Raw genomic sequence first — 20,986 nt, 5'->3', positions numbered from 1 at the left:
TTCACAGCCCAGTTCAACAAGGCAGGAGGAGGAGGAGCAGCAAAGCGGGAGCAAGGGTGCTGAGGTGGAGGAAGACACCCAGGAATCCCTAGATGCATGCAGCCAGGAGTTGTTCTCAAGACAGAAGGAAGGTAGCCAGTCACAGTGGCCGGTGCTTGGGGAAGGACAAACACCAGAGGAGGTTCCCAGGCTTTTATTTTGGGAAGGAAGTTTGGTGCAGGCTTTTGGGGTGAGGAGGGTTAGGGCTTCATGCATGCCTAGATGCAGAATGGGGCATTGATGTCTCTCTCACATCATGGTAATCGGCCTCAGTGATCTCTTCAAAGGTCTCATCCTGAACTTGGGCAATGCACCTGTGCAGGTTTCTCGGGAGAGTCACCGTGTTCCTTGTCCCAGTAAGGCTAACTTGTCCACATCACTGTGCTGTGAGGAGTGGGAGGACCCTGCTGCACACAGGCAAGCTGCATATGGGCCAGGGTGGAATCCGCATTGCAGTAGAAGAGCCTCCCTTGCTTCCCAGTTCACCCTCAGCAGTGAGATATCTTCTAGGATGAACTCCTGTGGAAAATGTGGGGACAGTGTTCAGTATAGGGGCCCCCTGCTGCTGTTGGCTCTCCCCAAGGCACGGAAACCCAGAGGACAGTACAGCCATGAAACAATCAGTCATGCTTGATCCTGTGCTTACTCACCATTTTGGTGCTCCTGTGAGTTATGTGTGCTTGCTTTGGGATGGGGAAATTATGCTACTGTGTAGACTGTGGTTGCCCTTAAGTACAAGGGAATCATTGCTCTGTCTGGTGTGAACAATGCTGCATCTGTTAAGTGTTGCATTTTGCCTTTACAGATGCAACCTTGAGATCTCAGCCGTCCATGTTATCACTGGCCGAAAGACTCAAAGAATCAGAAAGAGGCCACGTAGAAGCAAGGAAGACACGTTGCATGAAGTAATGCAGCATTCAAGTAGCGAAAATCGAAAAGTGCAGGACTGGTGGGACAGTAAAAAGAGGATCCGCCAGCAGAATGAGGAGCACCGGCACAAAAGTGTGGTGTTCTGGCAGCAAAGCACGGATTGGCTGATAAGCATAATGGAGCACCAAGTGGACTCGATCCAGGTGCTCGTAGCCATGCAGGTGGAACACTACCTGCCTGACTCCCCCCCCTTGTAGCCCTTGTCCCAAAACTCTTTCCCTTGTGCCCCCATGTCACCTCCAACCCACTTTCCCCAACATCTGGGTTCTTACTGCCACCAGCTGCCTCCAACAACTGTAGCTTCACCACCCAGCCCTGAAAACTATGACCCTTACCCTCTGCACTCAACCCCCATCACCATGCAGTATAGCCATCCTGAAGTGCAGTACTCATTGCACAGCACTCCAGACAGGAAGTATGATAACAGGACATACGCAAATCTGTGATCGTACCATTCCCCACTCCACCCCCTTTCCCCCTCTGTTTCCCAAGCAGTTGTGTTTCTTTTCAATAAATGGATTTTTTGGCTTTGAAAACATTTTTTATTATTGCATGAAGAAAAAGATACCTTAGCCCAGGAAAGAAACAGGCACTGCAAGTCAGCATAGCAAACACAGATTCCTACTAACATTGGAACCACTGTACTTCACTCCCGTGCAGGGCACCAGACATTACTGGTGGCTTTCAGTCTCAAATTGCTCCCTCAAGGCATCCCTAATCCTTGCAGCCCCTCTAATAGCCCTGCTCTCTGGCTGTTCAAATTCAGCCTCCAGGTGTTGAACCTCCGAGTTCCATGCCTGAGTGAATCGTTCACCCTTTCCTTCACAAATGTTACAGAGGGTACAGCACGCGGATATAATCGCGGGGATGCTGTCATCGGCCAGGTCCAGCTTCCCATACAGAGAGCACCAGCGGCCCTTTAAATGGCTAAAAGCATGCTGCACAATCATTCTGCACCAGCTCAGCCTATTGTTGAACCGCTCCTTGCTGCTGTCAAAGCTCCCTAAGTAGGGTTTCATGAGCCATGGCATTAAAGGATAAGCAGGGTCTCCAAGGATCACAATGGGCATTTCGACTTCCCCTACGGTGATCTTCTGGTCTGGGAAAAAAGTCCCGGCTTGCAGCTTCCTGAACAGGCCAGCGTTCCAAAAGATGTGTGCATCATGCACCTTTCTGGGCCAGCCTGTGTTAATGTCAATGAAACACCCACGGTGATCCACAAGTGCCCGGAGAACCGAGAAATACCTCTTCTGACTAACGTACTCAGAGGCTAGGTGGGCTGGTGCCAGAATTGGAGTATGTGTGCCATCTATCACCCATTCACAGTTAGGGAAACCCATTTTTGCAAAGCCATCCACAATGTCATGCACGTTACCTGGAGTCACGGTTCTTCCGAGCAGGATGTGCTTAATGGCCCTGCAAACTTGCATCAACACGTTTCCAACGGTCGACTTCCCCACTCCAAAAAACCGATCAGTAGCTGTCTGGAGTTGCCAGCTCCCAGACTGCAATAGCCACCCTCTTCTCAACCGTCAAGGCAGCTCTCAATCTCTTGTCCTTACACCGCAGGGTGGGGGGCAAGCTCCTCACACAGTCCCATAAAAGTGGCTTTTCTCATCTGAAAGTTCTGCAGCCACTGCTCCTCATCCCAGACTTGCATGACGATGTGATCCCACCACTCAGTGCTTGTTTTCTGAGTTCAAAAGTGGCGTTCCACGGTGGTGAGTATGTCCGTGAATGCCACAAGCAAACTCATGTCATATGCGTTACTCGAATTGATATCATCATCGGAGCTCTCACTGTCACTTTGGATCATAAGGAATAACTCGACTGCCAAATGTGACGTGCTGGCGAGACTCATCAGCATACTGCTCAGCAGTACAGACCCCATTCCCAAAAGGAAAGACAGAGTGCACAGTACAAAAAATGTTGAAAGATGGTGCCAAATGTGGACAGAAGCACAGGGATTGCTGGGATGTGAAGTGATACATCACAGGGCGTTGGGACAGGACCCAGAATGCCCTGCATCTCCCGCCTCCTTCCCACAAGCCACAGCACCAGAATGGGAAGAGGTGCTCTGTGGGGATAGCTGCCCATAATGCACCGCTCCCAGTGCCGCTGCAAGTGCCGCAGATGTGGCCACACCGGTGTGCTTGTTCGTGTCAGTGTGGACAGACTGTAGCTCTTTCCCTACTGCGCTCTCTGAAGCCGGGTTTAACTCAAAGCGCCCTATATCTACAAGCGTAGCCATGCCCTCAGTTACAGAGATAAGTGTTGGATGTGCTGCTGTAAAATGTTATAATGCCTGAAAAATGTCAAAATACAAAACAGCAAATTTTTCTACAAAGAAACAATAATATTTTTAACAAGGTACCACTTTCTCAGCAAAGTTATTTGAAAGGAGCGGGAGGGGAATAAATTGTGATTTCCCTCTTGTGGAAACTACCTTTTCCTTTTGCAATATCTACATAATCTGCACTTCTGGGATTTCTTCAGTGAAGTTTCCCCTTGAAGTCTCCTTATTCCATTGTATTCTATGTTCCCATTTCCAGGACACAAGCACCATTTGCTATTATTCAGCATCTTACATGTCTCCATCATTGGGGATGTGTTTTGAATCATATGCATCAAAATACTTCAAAACAAATGATTCAAGGACAGTAGGAAAGAGCTCCACATACTGATACAGTGAATTTTGGCATCACCAGAATTTTTTTTTATTTCAATTGAACAAGCGAGTTTAAAAAACAGGAGGTTGGTTATTACTTTAGCCACATTATTTCCAGAGGGCCAATTTCACTGCAATAAGTGACATAACCCTACCTTCTCATCCACCCCAATAGCTAGGCTGAAAGAGACTACAATGCATTTTTACATAAACACTTCTGCAGTCCTCTAGTCGCTACCTCACTGCTGATACTGCTAATGCAATACTGATGATGTAATATCAGCAAGAGAAGTGTATTGCCAAACACCCCATAGGAATAAGTTATTGCAGTGTTTTGTTTGTTTCTAAAAGGTGTCATATAGACTCAAAACTAGAACTAACCAAAGGATAACAATTCCATTTCATGGCAAACTTTTGAGATTTTGAGATTTGTTTTCATTCTGCATTGGAACAAAACCAAAAACCTTTAAAATGTTTTCACAAAAAACAAAACAAAACAGCGTTCTCTTCAGAGAGAGGCCTTTGTGTGTCTATCTGGGTCTGGGATGCAGGCTGGAGGGAGGTTACCAGTGGAGTTCCTCAGGGATCGGTTTTGGGACCAATCTTATTTAATCTTTTTATTACTGACCTTGGCACAAAAAGTGGGAGTGTGCTAATAAAGTTTGCAGATGATACAAACCTGGGAGGTATTGCCAATGTAGAGAAGGATCGGGATATCATACAGGAGGACTGGATGACCTTGTAAACTGTAGTAATAGTAATAGGATGAAATTTAATAGTGAGAAGTGTAAGGTTATGCATTTAGGGCTTAATAATAAGAATTTTAGTTATAAGTTGGGGACGCATCAATTAGAAGTAACATAAGAGGAGAAGGACCTTGGAGTATTGGTTGATCATAGGATGACTATGAGCTGCCAATGTGATATGGCTGTGAAAAAAGCTAATGCGGTTTTGGGATGCATCAGGAGAGGCATTTCCAGTAGGGGTAAGGAGGTGTTAGTACCATTATACAAGGCACTGGTGAGATCTCACCTGGAATACTATGTGCAGTTCTGGTCTCCCATGTTTAAGAAGGATGAATTCAAACTGGAACAGGTACAGAGAAGGGCTACTAGGATGATCCGAGGAAAGGAAAACTTGTCTTATGAAAGGAGACTTAAGGAGCTTGGCTTGTTTAGCCTAACTAAAAGAAGGTTGAGGGGAGATATGATTGCTCTCTATAAATATATCAGAGGGATAAATACAGGAGAGGGAGAGGAATTATTTCAGCTCAGTACCAATGTGGACACAAGAACAAGCGGATATAAACTGGCCATCGGGAAGTTTAGACTTGAAATTAGACGAAGGTTTTTAACCATCAGAGGAGTCAAGGACCTTGGCTTGTTTAGCCTCACCAAAAGAAGGTTGAGGGGAGATATGATTGCTCTCTATAAATATATCAGAGGGATAAAGACCACAGAGGGAGAGAAATTATTTAAGCTCAGTACCAATGTGGACACAAGAACAAACGGATATAAACTGGCCATCAAAAAGTTTAGACTTGAAATTAGACGAAGGTTTTTAATCATCAGAGGAGTGAAGTTCCAAGGGAAGCAGTGGGGGCAAAAGACCTATCTGGCTTTAAGATTAAACTTGATAAGTTTATGGAGGAAATGGTATGATGGGATAACATGATTTTGGCAATTAATTGATCTTTAAATATTCATGGTAAATAGGCCCAATGACCTGTGATGGGATGTTAGATGGGGTGGGATCTGAGTTACTACAGAGAATTCTTTCCTGGGTATCTGGCTGGTGAATCTTGCCCACATGCTCAGAGTTCAGCTGATTGCCATATTTGGGGTTGGGAAGGAATTTTCCTCCAGGGCAGATTGGAAGAGGCCCTGGGGGTTTTTTGCCTTCCTCTGTAGCATGGGGCACAGGTCACTTGCTGGAGGATTCTCTGCACCTTGAAGTCTTTAAACCATGATTTGAGGACTGCAATAGCTCAGACATGGGTGAGAGATTTATCGCAGGAGTGGGTGGGTGAGATTCTGTGGCCTGCATTGTGCAGGAGGTCAGACTAGATGATCATAATGGTCCCTTCTGACCTTAATATCTATGAATCTATATTTCAAATTTCAGCAAAAAGTTCTATCCAAAACCTTCAACTTTGGAAGGGTTTAGATCCAGATCCAGATCCAGCAATCGCTAGTCACCTTGGTATTTAATATATTGCAACATGTTTTAATCTCAACAGAACATAAATAAAAGCCACCAGGCCACATGGTTTTTAAAAAGAAAGACCTTTTTGTGCAACCTATATGGTGGATGTATAACATGATAGTTATGGTGCTCCAATACAGTGCTTCCACCCCCACACTATAGGATTGAAGCAGCCTGCAATCTCAGTAGGCCTAGAAATCTCAGGATCTCCCCCTCTCCCCCCCAAAAAAGCTTAATTAGTTGAATGGTTTTTAGTTTTACTCCCATATATTGGTAAAGCTGAGAGAATTGTGTACAGTAAAAATGTGCAGGTAGTCTTTAAGGCTTTACCATGTGCCAGTACAAACATATTGTGTAAATCGTGCAATAGAAATAGAAAACTTCTTTGAATCAAGGAAAGCTATATTTAGAGAAGCAATCACAAGTGGAATTGGACTTTTAAAATCAAAAGCATTAAAGGGGCTGTGCAAATGGAATAGCAATTCCAAATCAAGAGTTGATACAGACAGGAGAGTAGAAGAGAAGTGATAATTTCTATTCGAGTAACGACAAAGAGGCCTGATGAGGTGCCTTGCATTGGTTTTAAAGTGGACTTATATTAGTGACAAAAGAGAAACCATGCTAATGGAAACATTCCCCCAGAAAGTGCCTCTTGTGAAGCAAGAACGTAAGGCAAACTTACAGTGAATGTTGTAGTTTCTAGAAAGTTGATGCTTCTGGCTTTCCAGACATTGAAGATAAAGGAAATACAGACAAGTTTAAAAAACATACAGGTCTCTTCTAAGCATGCAAGCAAAGCTTTCTTCTAAATAGCCTCTCCTCCAGAGCCTAAAAGCAGAACAAGACCCATTTCCTGGTCAGATAGTTCACATCCCTCATTCATGAGGATTTCAAGCTCCAGTAGGAGGTGCAATTGAAAAAAAATCACCCCATTAAAGAACCAGAGAAATTTGTCTGCTGTACTCTTACAATAATAAGTGGCACAAAGACTAGCAAAGAGCAGGTGTTCTACAAAGGCAAAGTACTGTCACCAGAAGACCTTAAGTTTCTTTGTAAAGATCATTGGAGAGGCTCCTAAGAAACCCAGGAACATTATTCTTCATTTTACAGATTGGGAAAGTGAGTCAAAGAGATTAAGTGACTAACCCAATGACACACATGAAATCTATGACAGAGCCAGGGCATAGGACCCACATCTTCTGAGTCGAGTGCTGAGCCTTAACAACTCTATCTTTCCTCTGCAAAGCTGCAGACTTCAGCAAACAAAACATTCCTTTCAGCTAATTGGTATTACATGAAGAAAAGGAGTACTTGTGGCACCTTAGAGACTAACAAATTTATTAGAGCATAAGCTTTCGTGAGCTACAGCTCACTTCCGATGAAGTGAGCTGTAGCTCACGAAAGCTTATGCTCTAATAAATTTGTTAGTCTCTAAGGTGCCACAAGTACTCCTTTTCTTTTTGCGAATACAGACTAACACGGCTGCTACTCTGAAACCTGGTATTACATGGAAACTGAACTGTTCTTATTTACAAAACTACAGATTTGTGTCAAGCAAAGACAATTACACTTAATGTTTAAACTATTGCAGGTGCTCAATGACATTGTTGCTAGGCACTGGAAGTGAAATTGCTCTTTTAATGCATCTTGTTCCAATTGGGAGCATGTGTTCTATCATCAATGCAAAGTTAACAGATGGATATCTTAATCCTCACCAGTGATCTCTCTCCACCCTCCCTTACCTGAAATGTTGTCCCACATATTTTGTCTTAACTGTGGTGCCCAGGAAACTGTTTGGAACAGAACCGGTCTCTTTTTTGTGTTTTGCACCATATACAGTTAACCTTTTAGATGAACACTTGATAATCAGCAACATCCATGAATATTAAAATGGAATTTAGGTATATTACTTACTGTGTACACAGCAGCTATTTGAGTAGTCCGGCTCTGGGTTGCTAGACAGCATACCCCTTAAATCAAGACTTCTGGAATGATTCATCCCCTTAAGCGCACAACCTCTGCTAGGTGGTTGTTCATTCACAACGTGCTTCAGAACTGGAACTCTTGTATTGAAGGATTAGAGTACGTATTCCTGGATTTACTTCTCACAGTACAGGACAAATATCAAATAAGACAACAAGCATGGGCAATTGGGGCCTTAACATTTGTTTTTTCCTACCAAAACTATCATAGATTAATAATATCCTGAGCAAGGAGAGGCTTTGTTGACATTCCAGAGCTTCTCTTTACGTTACTCTACACGCTCATTTGCCTCTCTCGCCCCTACATTGCCCCCTTGGCCTTTGTAACTAACTGGCCCAGCTCCATGAAGAGTACTTGGCTTCTTCCAAAGAGGAGACTGAATCAACAGAATCATTTGCATTGATCCCAGTGTATGCTGGAACAAAACATTGGAAGAGTGCTGTGCAATTACACATGCAGTGGAGACCTTGATCAATAACTCTTGGTGATTCAGAGTCTCAGTATTCTGGTTTAATGAGCTCCCAGCCACCTAGGAGCTTGTCTACTAGTTTGTCAGGTATCATGCTCAGCATGTTATAAATACTGTTACGGGTGGGTTAAACCTTGCTGAAGCTGGTGAGTGTGTTTTACTCAGGTTAAGTGTAAAAAGCAATTGAGCTCCTTTATGGAACAAAATATCTGAAACAACAGGAGCCACCAGCCAAAACACAGCACAGGCACATGACAAGGCTTGAGTAGAAACTGAACCATGTGGCCCATGGGGTTTCTATGGACTGATACAGACAATGCAGGGGTTAGGGCACTGATTGGTGGGGCTGTGTGTCTATGAGATATAGGCAGTGAGAAGCACCAGAGAAGGTGAAGGAGAAGCAGCAGAAAGCCAAAAGCAACCACAGAAGAATTACTAGTGTGATCCTGAGGAAAAAAAAGCTAGAAAGAGCTTTTGGGTTAAGTGCTGCTTGGCTGGAAAGAGGCTTGGAGTTGTGAACTTCTGTGAACAAAGAACTTGTCTCCTGTTTGATCCCTGCTGCATTCAGGAAAACAGGACTTGAGGTATATTCATGGTAAGTAACAGGAGTGAATCATAGAAACATCTGATTCCATCCTCCTAATGTAAAGAATCCACTAGAACACAAATTTTTATCACCACTTGGGCTAAGAAGGGGTAAAAAATACCTTACACCTATCCTACCTCTCCATCAGGTGCATGGCCACTGCCTTAAAGTCCTTCCTCTGGAGGGAGGGAACCTGTATTTTTTGGTAGTTTACTTCTTTAGCCCTCTAGCCAAAAGCAAATCTACTACTGCTGCCTACCCAATCCTAGAAACAAGGTCCTCTTCAGCCCAGGTTCAGGATGTAAGTGAGATTCTGCTGGATGGAAAGGCACCTCCCAAAGCCCACACTCCTCCTTTCACATCCCCCCTCAATGAGGTTGAGATGCTTGCTCCTCCCTTCATGACTGAAAGCCTTCAATCTGTGGCAGGGCTTCTTTCCTTTGCAGGGAGTTAGTTAACTCTTTCTTCCCCTTCTGAGGTGAAGGGGATAAGGTACATCCACCATCACAGCAGATAGTTTGATATTTGTAGTTGGAACACATTCTATACTGCCACCAGGTGTCAGACTTTTCCTTCTGTCATGAACTGTTCTCATAAAGTTTGAAGCCCATCAGTTTGGGTACATAAGAGACTGTAGATATATACGTACACAGCCATCATGTTCATCAGAGGGAACTGAACCCAGGTCTCCACCCCTTGACCAAAAGGGAGATCACCTTAACCTATGGTAGTAGAAAGCTGAATAGTTGCTGGGACCAGTCAATAATGGGAAAAGGAGGACTTGTGGCACCTTAAAAACTAACAAATTTATTTGAGCATAAGCTTTTGTGAGCTACAGCTCACTTTCATCGGATGCATTCAGTGGAAAATACAGTGGGGAGATTTATAAGCACAGAGAACATGAAACAATGGGTGTTACCATACACACTGTAACAAGAGTGATCACTTAAGGTGAGTTATTACCAGCAGGAGAACGGGGGGAGGGGAAATCTTTTGTAATGATAATCAAGTGACAATCATTTCCCGCAGTTGACAAGAACGTCTGAGGAACGGTGGGGAGTGGAGGGGGGGAATAAACAGGGAAATAGTTTACTTTGTGTAATGACCCATCCACTCCCAGTCTCTTTTCAAGCCTAAGTTAATTGTATCCAGTTTGCAAATTAATTCCAATTCAGCAGTCTCTCGCTGGAGTCTGGTTTTGAAGTTTTTTTGTTGAAGAATTCCCACTTTTAGGTCTGTAATCAAGTGACCAAAGAGACTGAAGTCTTCTCCAAATGTTTTTTGAATAATGACAGGTTTCATAGTAGCAGCCGTGTTAGTCTGTATTCGCAAAAAGAAAAGCAGTACTTGTGGCACCTTAGAGACTAACAAATTTATTAGAACATAAGCTTTCGTGAGCTACAGCTCACTTCATCTGATGCATTTGGTGGAAAAAAGAGAGGGGAGATTGATATACACACACAGAGAACATGAAACAATGGGTTTATCATGCACACTGTAAGGAGAGTGATCGCTTAAGATAAGCCATCACCAGCAGTCGGGGGGGGGCGGGAAAGGAGGAAAACCTTTCATGGTGACAAGCAAGGTAGGCTAATTCCAGCAGTTAACAAGAATATCTGAGGAACAGTGGGGGGTGGGGTGGGGTGGGGGGGAGAAATAACATGGGGAAATAGTTTTACTTTGTGTAATGACTCATCCATTCCCAGTCTCTATTCAAGCCTAAATTAATTGTATCCAGTTTGCAAATTAATTCCAATTCAGCAGTCTCTCGTTGGAGTCTGTTTTTGAAGCTTTTTTGTTGAAGGATAGCCACTCTTAGGTCTGTAATCGAGTGACCAGAGAGATTGAAGTGTTCTCCAACTGGTTTTTGAATGTTATAATTCTTGATGTCTGATTTGTGTCCATTCATTCTTTTACGTAGACTGTCCAGTTTGGCCAATGTACATGGCAGAGGGGCATTGCTGGCACATGATGGCATATATCACATTGGTAGATGCGCAGGTGAACGAGCCTCTGATAGTGTGGCTGATGTGATTAGGCCCTATGATGGTGTCCCCTGAATAGATATGTGGACACAGTTGGCAACGGTAGGTTAGGACATTACAAGTAGAGCTAGGTGAACGTTTTTGGACAAATAGTTTGTTCACTGAAAAATGCAGTTTTGGTTGACCTGAAACCATCTGCAAATTTGACCCAATAGTTTTGACTGGGAATTTTTGTTTCAGGAGTAACAAAGCATACACAGTTGTTGGTGTGTATGGCTTTATAAATCTTCAGCTCAGGAGTTAGGGCACTTACATAGAATGTAGGAGATCCAATCTTTAATGCCTGTTCTGGGACAGGGACTTGAACTCAGATCTCTCCTGCATCCAGTGTCCCAACCACTAAGCTATAGGCTATTCTGAATAGAACTCAAGCTCATCTGTAAAACTGTTACACTTGTGTAAATATCTAAATATTCATAGGTCAACAGAGAGAGAATGGCTCTGTAGCTGATGATTAAGACACTTAGTTACGAGGTAGGAAAAGTGGATTCAAATTTTCTCTCTGCCTCATCCAATGAATATTTAAGTATTTATACAAAACAGAACAGCTTCAACAGGAGAGACTGAGAGCAACGCACTCCAGCATAGACTGCAGGCTGGTGGTTAGCGGTGCATTGGGGGAAGGGAGGAAAGGGCGAGGGCACAAGAGGGATATGAGGTCAAGTGCCCGCTCCAGAGCTGAAATTCAAACCCCGCTCTTTCACATCCCAGGCAAGTGCCCGAGCCACTGGACTAAGGATTATAAAGGGAAGGATGCACACAGTTTGCTGGCACAAAATAGATTTTTCCAATTGCTGACAAATGCTGAATATTTTTGGAACCAAATATTTCCCCTGATTATTCAGTTTGCAGGCCAAACCAAGAAGATCACTCCATTCTAAATACAAGGCCAGGTTAATTTATTTTTCTTCCATTACATCATCAGAAGAGTCCATTTAGTACAGTAATCAGACAGTAAAGTATTTGCATGTTATATATTTCTAGGTAGAGCTGAGCAGATTTAAAAAAATTGGAAAAAATTAGTTTTGAGTCAAATTAAATATTTCACTTATCTCAAAATTATCCATTTAATTTAGTTGCTGAGTGTTTTTAACCTTTAAAAATAAATCTAATGAAATGTATCAAAAGGAAAAGTTAGAAAAATTGTCCAAAAAAAGTATTTTTTTTCACCAAAACTATTAGCTGAATTTGATCCAGGTTGGCAAATAGTTTTGGTTGATCTGAAACTGCACTTTCCAAAGAATAAACTATTCATCTGAAAAATTTCATCCATCTTTATTTCTTTGAGTGACTTAAAAACTGTAGTACCGAGGAAATAAATTGCATTGAATTAAAGGAAGTCTTGTGTTTTTGAAAGTTGTTTCCCAAGGCAATGGTTTCATTTTCCACAGAGAAATCTTGTGTCAAACACCAGAGACTTTCAGGATTCATTTTCCCTTGAGATTTCAAAGACTATACTTTGCAATCTACATTCATTTTTCTATTTCCCTACCATCCCTATTATGCTGATTTGGTATTACCAACCTCAATCTTTAAAAATTATGAGTCAGGCCACAAACATCATGAGATTTATGTAAATGCCATGAGATTAAAAAAATACATTTTGGGTTCTCTGCTGCATGTTTTAATTTTTCAAGCTTCTCTGTGCAACCATGAAGACTAGAAACTTACTTTTTAAAGAATGAAATTCTCTGAAAATCTCAGATAACAATTCCAGCAGCTGGGACCTTTGTAAAAACACCATGTGATGCTATATGGAATATGGGAGATACTTTATGATATTGTTGAAACCAATATTGTAAAAGTGCAGTGAATCTTACCAGATATACCATGTAAGGTATCAGTGGAGAAGTTATAATTCACTAAATATGATAATCTTGTTTGTTTGTTGTATCACCTTTGTATTGTAGGTAATAGATATGTAGGGAATATCTATATTTACAAACATGTGCTGCGTTTCTGGATAACACTCCAGATAGATCTGCCTCAGCACTGCCTAGCCTGTTTGATGGCCCATCAACTGTACAATAAACCCATTGAAAGACCAGGGACTACACCTTATGAGTCAGCAAGATATGTAGGGGCATGTCTATGGACAGAACTCTAAGGCATTTCCATGCCAGATTGCCATGTGCTGTGAAGCTTGTGTTTGGGACACAGGAAGTACCAGTCACATGGCAAAAGAACGTAAAAGGCAGCTGCATCTTCTCCATTTTGTCTTCATTTCTGCTTCTGACCTCTGGAATGACTTTTCTATAACCTGAAGCTCTGAACAAAGGACTGAATGACCCAGCCGAGTTGTGGATATGTTGCAGAGGGACTTTCAAGCCAGCAAACTTACCAATACTGCTAAGAACCTGATATACAGACTTTGTAATCTCTGTATGTATCTGATTGCTTGATCATTTAACAGCTCTCTTCTTATTCTTTCTTTTTTCTTCACAATAAACCTTTAGTTTTAGACACTAAATGATTGACTGGCAGAATGGTATTTGGGGTAAGATCCAACCTAGTATTGACCTGGCAATATGACGGGCCCTTTGGGGTTCAGAAGAACATTTTGTAAACGTGAGCAGAGTTTTAAAATAACTTCTCGCTGTATTGGACCTAGATACTGATTGGGACCCAGAGAACTGGAATGCTATAAGGGGGCTGTGTGATTTCTTTTTTTAACTTCTTGTAATTATTGTGGGAAATCAGAAGTACAGTCTGTGGCAGGTTGGTGAGTTGCATAGATAGATATTAAGGTTAGAAGGGACCATTATGATCATCTAGTCCGACCTCCTGCACTACGCAGGCCACAGAATCTCACCCACCCACTCCTGCAAAAAACCTCTCACCTATGTCTCAGCTAGTGAAGTCCTCAAATTGTGGTTTAAAGACTTCAAGGAGCAGAGAATCTTCCAGCAAGTGACCCATGCCCCATGCTACAGAGGAAGGCGAAAAACCCCCAGTGCCTCTTCCAATCTGCCCTGGAGGAAAATTCCTTCCCGACCCCAGATATGGCGATCAACTAAACCCAGAGCATGTGGGCAGGATTCACCAGCCAGATACCCAGGAAAGAATTTTCTATAGTAACTCAGATCCCACCCCATCTAACATCCCATCACAGCCATTGGGCCTATTTACCATGAATATTTAAAGATCAATTAATTGCCAAAATCATGTTATCCCATCATACTTCAGTGTTAGCCACCAGTTTTGGAAGTAGCTGCTCTCCCTTTTGCAGCCTACCCTGACCTTGGCATTTTCATTGAGGGCTGCCCCAGGCACACCAGGTCACACACACCAGATATTGTGTCACTGCAATAAGCTCTTTGGGGCAGGGCCTGTCTTTTTGTTCTTTTTTCCGAGCACAGTGGGGTCCTGCTGTGACTCCTAGGCTCTATTGCAATAGAAATAACACATAATAAGTCTTGAGAGTTGACAAGACTGTAGATTTTCTGAGGGATTTAATCAGATCCCACAAGCTTAACAGTGACAGATCTGGTCAGTACTTGGATGGAAGCCCTGTTGCAAAAGAACCTGTCACTTTTACAGACAGCAGTTCTCTTCCCTCCAAACCACTATGGGTACATACATCTACACCGTAAAAAATACTGCAACAGTGAGTCTCAGAGCTCAGGTCAGGTTTGCGCCACAGAGCAAAACATAGCAGTGTAGATTTTCAGGAGTGGGCTGAAGCCTGGGCTCCAAGTCCTCCCCCCTCACGGGATTTCAGACTCCATCCCAAGCCTGAATGACTACATGGCTATTTTTACCCCTTACCACAGGCCTGAAGTAGTTGACTGGAGCTCTCGGACTCACTGCTGTGGTTTTTGTTTTGTTTTTTGCGTGTAGATGTACCCTGTACAGCAAATCCCCCAGCTTCACAGTTCTCTTCCCTTAAACAGTGTGCTAACTGTTCCATGTTCCCTGTGAGACTTTAAAAGGACCTCAACTACTTATACTCATTAAAATCCCATGACACTGCTGACAAGGGAAATAACTCCCTATTTTGACACCCCAGTGTCAACATGTCAAATTCAAAAATAGGGAGTTATTTCCCTATCTGTTGGGTATGTTTTGGATATAGTATTTTTACATTTAAAAACTCCATTGTATTTTTGCCAGGTGAGGTTGTTAAAGAGCTGCTGTATTCCAGAGGTGATGAGTGAAGTGATTCCTGTAAATGCATTTGATGAGCAAAATAACTGGGGTTATTTAAATAATTATAATAGTACCACCTAACTCTCACACAGAGTGCCTTTCATTAGTAGCTCTTAAAGTGCTTTACAAAAGAGGTCAGTATTATCCCCATTTTAAGAGGGGGAAATCAAGGTCCAGAGAGGTGAAACGATGGCCCCGGGTCATCCAGCAGATGACTAGGAATAGAACATAAATCGTCTGAGTTCCAGTCCACTGTTCTGTCTACTAGGCAACACTGTCTCCAAACAAGATATTTTAAAATTCTTTATATGTAAATGTGTGATGCAATGATTTGCTAAACAAATTTCTAAGCGACTTTATTCAGTTTAAGCCATAATTAAATACACATGTTAACACATTATACATTTCCCCTCACCATTTAAAAGGCTCTGCTCTGTAGCCATTTTGCTTGTGGAGCTCTCATTGACAGCAACTGGAATTATGGTGCTGGAACAGCTACAGGGACAGACCCTAAGCTTGCAATTGTTTGTGGTATTTAGTAAAAAAATATAACAACAAATTGGTATTATTGCTAAGGCCATTCATAAATACATATGCAGTTTCATTAAAATATGCCAGATGACTGACTGCAACAAAGCCTGTAGACTGTACTCTGATGCCAGGTCTGTCAATTAAGGGTAAAATTTTATAGGACTGTCTCCATAGGAGACAAAGTGGAAGAATATTCTAGGACACTGTCATAAAACTTGGGAGACTTTTCATGCTGCAGAAGTTTCTTGTCAAGGATGCTTCCTCTGAATCCTTGGTCATATTCTTGATTCAGATTGCTGTATCTGCAAATAAAAAACAAACAAACAAAGCAATATGACCCTCCTTTTAAGAATTTGCTCTGCTGGGGTTTTGCTGTGTGACCTTGGGCTAGTCACTTCCCTCCCCGTGCCTCAGTTTTCCCCATCTGTAAAATGTGAATAATAGCACTTTGAGATCTACTGACGAAAAGTGCTGTAGAAGAACTAGGTAGTGGTCTATAGTTGTGATAATTTAAAAGGAACAGGCATGAAATAAATTAAAACTTAGGAAAATACAGTACTTTATGAATAATTCATACTTGTATTTTTCAGCAATGGGCCTCAAAACACTTTACTGAAATGATATTGATATTCCACTTTATATGGGGGAAACTGAGGTAAACAGAGAAGAAATCGATCTATCCATTGAAAGAATCGGAGTAAAAAATATAGTTCAGAGCTAACCCTCTAGATTAGTAACTAGACATTGCTGCCTCCTGGTATAAATTCAGATTTGGATTAGACATGGCATTTATGTGGTTAGCAAGATGCCTGCATGGTCCTTGGTGTTGCCAAGTTAGGGAAATCTGTAATAAAACAAGTCAGATTTTTAATCAGGTCCTGTTACTAGAAACACATTTCCCTCAGAGGTATTCACTTCAAGAATAACAAGGAGTCCGGTGGCACTTGAAAGACTAACAGATTTATTTGGGCATAAGCTTTCATGGGTAAAAAACCACTTCTTCAGATGCACTGAGTGAAAATTACAGATACAGGCATTATATAATGATGCAGGAAGAGATGGGAGTTACCTCACAAGAGGAGAACCAGTGTTGATAGGGCCAATTCGATCAAGGTGGATGTAGTACACTCCCAATAATAGATGCAGAGTTGTCAATTCCAGGAGAGACAAAGCTGCTTTTGTAATGAGCCAGCCACTCCCAGTCCCTACTCAAGCCCAAATTAATGATGTTAAATTTGCAAATGAATTTTAGTTCTGCTGTTTCTCTTTGAAGTCTGTTTCTGAAGTTTTTTTGTTCAAGTATAGCTACTTTTAAAAAGGACAGTAAACTAGCTAAACTCCTACATGCCATAGGAGGCTGCAGCAGTGGTACCCTCAACTCACCTAACGATATTGTTAATCTATCCAACCACATACTTAGCTCAGTGGAAGAATCTGTCCTATTTTGGGGACTCTCTTTCTGCCCCATCACCCCCATGAACATGATAGAGTTCTGTGGTGATCTGGAAGTCTACTCTCATCGTCTCCCACTCAAGGAATATTTTCAACACAACACTGAATAGTGCACTGACCCACAGGAACCCTCATATCAACACTACAAGAAGACGACTTTTGTGGACTCCTCCTGATGGTCGTAATGACAGACTGGACTTCTACATAGAGTGTTTCCGCAGATGTGCACAGGCTGAAATTGTGAACAGGCAGCATCACCTGCCCCATAACCTCAGCCGTACAGAACGCAATGCCATCCACAGCCTCAGAAACAACTCTGACATTATAATCAAAGGGGCTGTCAAAGGACGTGCTGTAGTCATAATGAACAGGTTGGATTATGAACAGGAGGCTGCCAGGCAACTCTCCAACACCACATTCTACAGGCCACTATCCTCCGATCCCACTGAGGAGTGCCAAAAGAAATGACACCAGCTACTCAAGAAACTACCTGCTACAGCACAGGAACAAATCTATATGGACACATCCCCAGAGCCCCAACCAGGAGTATTCTATCTGCTACCCAAGACCATAAACCTGGAAACCCTGGACGCCCCATCATGTCAGGCATCAGCACTCTTACAGAAGGATTATCTGCCTATTTGGACTCTCTCCTCAGACCCTACGCTACCAGCACTCCCAGCTATCTTCGAGACACCACCGACTTCCTGAGGAAACTACAATGCATTGGTGATCTTCCTGAAAACACCATCCTAGCCACTATGGATGTAGAAGCTCTTTACACCAATATTCCACATGAGGATGGACTACAAGCGGTCAAGAACAGTATCCCTGACGAGGCCACGGCACACCTGGTGGCTGAGCTTTGTGACTTTGTCCTCACCCACAACCATTTCAGATTTGGGGACAACTTACACCTTCAAGTCAGTGACACTGCTATGGGTACCCACATGGCCCCACAGTATGCCAACATTTTTATGGCTGACTTAGAACAACGCTTCCTCAGCTCTCCTCCCCTAGCATCCCTCCTCTACTTGCACTACATTGATGACATCTTCATCATATGGACCCACGGAAAGGAGGCCCTTGAAGAATTCCACCTGGATTTCAACAATTTCCATCCCACCATCAACCTCAGCCTGGACCAGTCCACACAAGAGATCCACTTCCTGGACACTACAGTGCTAATAAGTGATGGTCACATAAACACCACCCTATACCGGAAACCTACTGACTGCTATACTTACCTACATGCATCCAGCTTCCATCCAGGACACATCACATGGTCCATTGTCTACAGTCAAGCCCTAAAATACAACTGAATTTGCTCCAATCCCTCAGACAGAGACAAACACCTATAAGATCTTTATCAAGCATTCTTAAAACTACAATACCCATCTGGTGAAGTGAGGAAACAGATTGACAGAGAAAGACGGGTATCCAGAAATCACCTACTACAGGACAGGCCCAACAAGGAAAATAACAGAACACCACTGGTCATTGCGTACAGCCCCCAGCTAAAGCCTCTCCAGCACATTATCAATGATCTACAACCTATAATGGAAATTGATCCCTCTCTCTCACAGGCCTTTGGGGGGCAGGCCAGTCCTTGCTTACAGACAGCACCCCAACCTGAAGCAAATACTCACCAGTAACTACACACCACACCACAGAAACTCTAACCCAGGAACCAATCCCTATAGCAAACATCGTTGCCTATTCTGTCCCCATATCTACTCTAGTGACACCATCAGAGGACCCAACCACATCAGCCACACCATCAAAGGCTCATTCACCTGCCCATCTACTAATGTTATATATGTCATCATGTGCCAGCAATGCCCCTCTGCCATTGGCCAAACCGGACAGTCCCTGCATAAAAGAATAAAAATGGACACAAATCAGACATCAGGAATGGTAACATACAAAAGCCAGTAGGAGAACACATCAATCTGCCAGGACATTCTATAACAGATTTAAAAGTAGCTATACTTGAACAAAAAAAGCTTCAGAAACAGACTTCAAAGAGAAACAGCAGAACTAAAATTCATTTGCAAATTTAACATCATTAATTTGGGTTTGAACAGGGACTGGGAGTGGCAGGCTCACTACAAAAGCAGCTTTGCCTCTCCTGGAATTGACACCTGCTCATCTATTATTGGGAGTGGACTACATCCACCCTGATTGAATTGGCCCTGTCAACACTGGTTCTTCATTTGTGAGGTAACTCCCTTCTCTTTATGTGTCATTATATAATGCCTGCATCTGTAATTTTCACTTCATGCATCTGAAGAAGTGGTTTTTTTACTTACGAAAGCTTATGCCCAAATAAATCTGTTAGTCTTTAAAGGTGCCACCGGACTCCTTGTTGTTTTTGGGGATACAGACTAACACGGCTACCCCCAATACTTGACTTCAAGAATATTTAGTGCCCACATCAAGCTTCCACCCTTCCAGCAGAAGAATCATGATTTAGTTGGGGATTGGTCCTGCTCTGAGCAGGAGGTTGGACTAGATGACCTCCTGAGGTCCCTTCCAACCCTGATATTCTATGAATCATAAGAAATTAGAATTAGCCAAGTTCAATTAGCTTATCTCAAGGGTTCTCCATGTTTTCATAGTGTGAATCACATTTTAATAGAGAGTTCATCTGTTGGACCCCTCCCTTCCCATTTGCAATGGTGTGGGCTGCTTGTCCTTCTGTCGGTGACTGAACAGTATCCCTATGGCAACTTGATTACAGGGGAATATTAGTTATGTATTTAGTGTATTTTTGGATTTTAACGTGGTTCAGCAACTGGAAACAAGGAGGTAGAGACAGCACCATGTCCCCAGACAGCTTTGCAGACATTATTGGTGGTCCTATTGGCCAGAGTTTTGGAACCCCCAGTTTATACAATCTATGGCCTACTGGCAATATAGAATTGATTTCTGCATTTGAGTGACTTGAGTCATTTCACCATCTCCACCAGGGAGTCTAGCTGACATTAGTATACAGCTGAGAAGCAGGAAACTTTCCCTGTGCATTCCTTTGCTCTACTCCATCCCATTACACTTACATTCCCTGAAACAGTTCCCTTCCATCTTTAGTGTTTGCATTCTTCACAGAATTTTAGATTTTTAAGGTCTCTTTAACAGCTGGGACAAAGGATGTATATTTTGTTTTTAATCTTATCCCAGTCAAAGTACTTTCAAGCCCCTTCTCTCCAAAGGGGAGAGCGAAAATCCTGAACTCTGACCCTCTGCATGGTAATCCAATGAACTACCTCTAGGCTGCTCAGTCAGCACTGTTTTGTTATCAGGTTTACTTGTAATTTTAATGACAAATCCTACACACACTAGTGAAGTGTCAGATCCTCATTTTCTGGTACTTACCTATGTGAAATGGTCCAGAATCCCAAGGTGTTCACCACCATTAATGAAGCCAAGAAGAAGTAGAATCTCTCCAAGTTACCCTCATTTAGGAAGTTTGGGAACCAATTGCCTAGTGAAGCAAATATTTGAAGCACTGTTAGTTTATTCAGCTGGCTAAGAGGTAGGTCACATATAAGTTACTGAAATATAAGCTTGTGTAAGATCACCCACATCCTACAGTGATTGGTGCTTTGAATTCTATCATAGATATTTATATAGCCCTATTACCTCAGTGTCTGAGCACCTCACAGTTTTTAACACATCTATGATACCCTTTTACAGATGGGTAATTTAGGCATAGGGAAACTAAATTACATATCCAAAGTCACAAAGGAATCTATGGTGGCTCAGGGAATTGAACCTGGGTCTCTAGTTAGCATCCTGAACATTGGCCTATCCTTCCTCTCTGATCATCTTCTATATGCTTGTATTACACACACAAAAATATACATTAAGAGAACATTATTAAAGTTGCAAAGTCAAGTATTCTAAAGTTGGGAAATGCAGAATTAAGG

The 20,986-nt window shown here is 42.5% G+C and overlaps 1 protein-coding gene and 1 long non-coding RNA gene across 9 annotated transcripts in view; both read right to left on the bottom strand.

Moving 5' to 3' along the window:
- The window catches only part of LOC122460746, a 58,185-nt gene extending 51,071 nt beyond the window's left edge, over positions 1-7,114 (bottom strand). Inside the window, exons 1-2 of the long non-coding RNA XR_006282228.1 lie at positions 6,989-7,114; positions 6,525-6,562 (exon numbers count right to left, since the gene is read on the bottom strand). This is a non-coding gene — a long non-coding RNA (uncharacterized LOC122460746). The remainder of the gene's footprint in view (positions 1-6,524; positions 6,563-6,988) is intronic.
- An 8,300-nt stretch (positions 7,115-15,414) lies between these two features.
- SLC15A5 (solute carrier family 15 member 5) overlaps positions 15,415-20,986 on the bottom strand; it is a 64,814-nt gene continuing 59,242 nt past the window's right edge. For all 8 annotated transcript variants that reach the window (XM_038369808.2, XM_038369790.2, XM_038369801.2 and 5 more), the window contains 2 exons: positions 20,433-20,541; positions 15,415-15,907 (listed from right to left, as the gene is read on the bottom strand). In XM_038369808.2, coding sequence (XP_038225736.1) covers positions 15,760-15,907; positions 20,433-20,541 — 257 coding nt within the window. In that variant the 3' untranslated portion in view covers positions 15,415-15,759. The remainder of the gene's footprint in view (positions 15,908-20,432; positions 20,542-20,986) is intronic.

This window comes from Dermochelys coriacea, chromosome 1, assembly GCF_009764565.3.
Source record: "Dermochelys coriacea isolate rDerCor1 chromosome 1, rDerCor1.pri.v4, whole genome shotgun sequence".
NCBI classification, from domain to species: domain Eukaryota; kingdom Metazoa; phylum Chordata; order Testudines; family Dermochelyidae; genus Dermochelys; species Dermochelys coriacea.
Note: the sequence above shows the minus strand (reverse complement) of the source record. Positions and strands in the feature narration are given on the sequence as shown.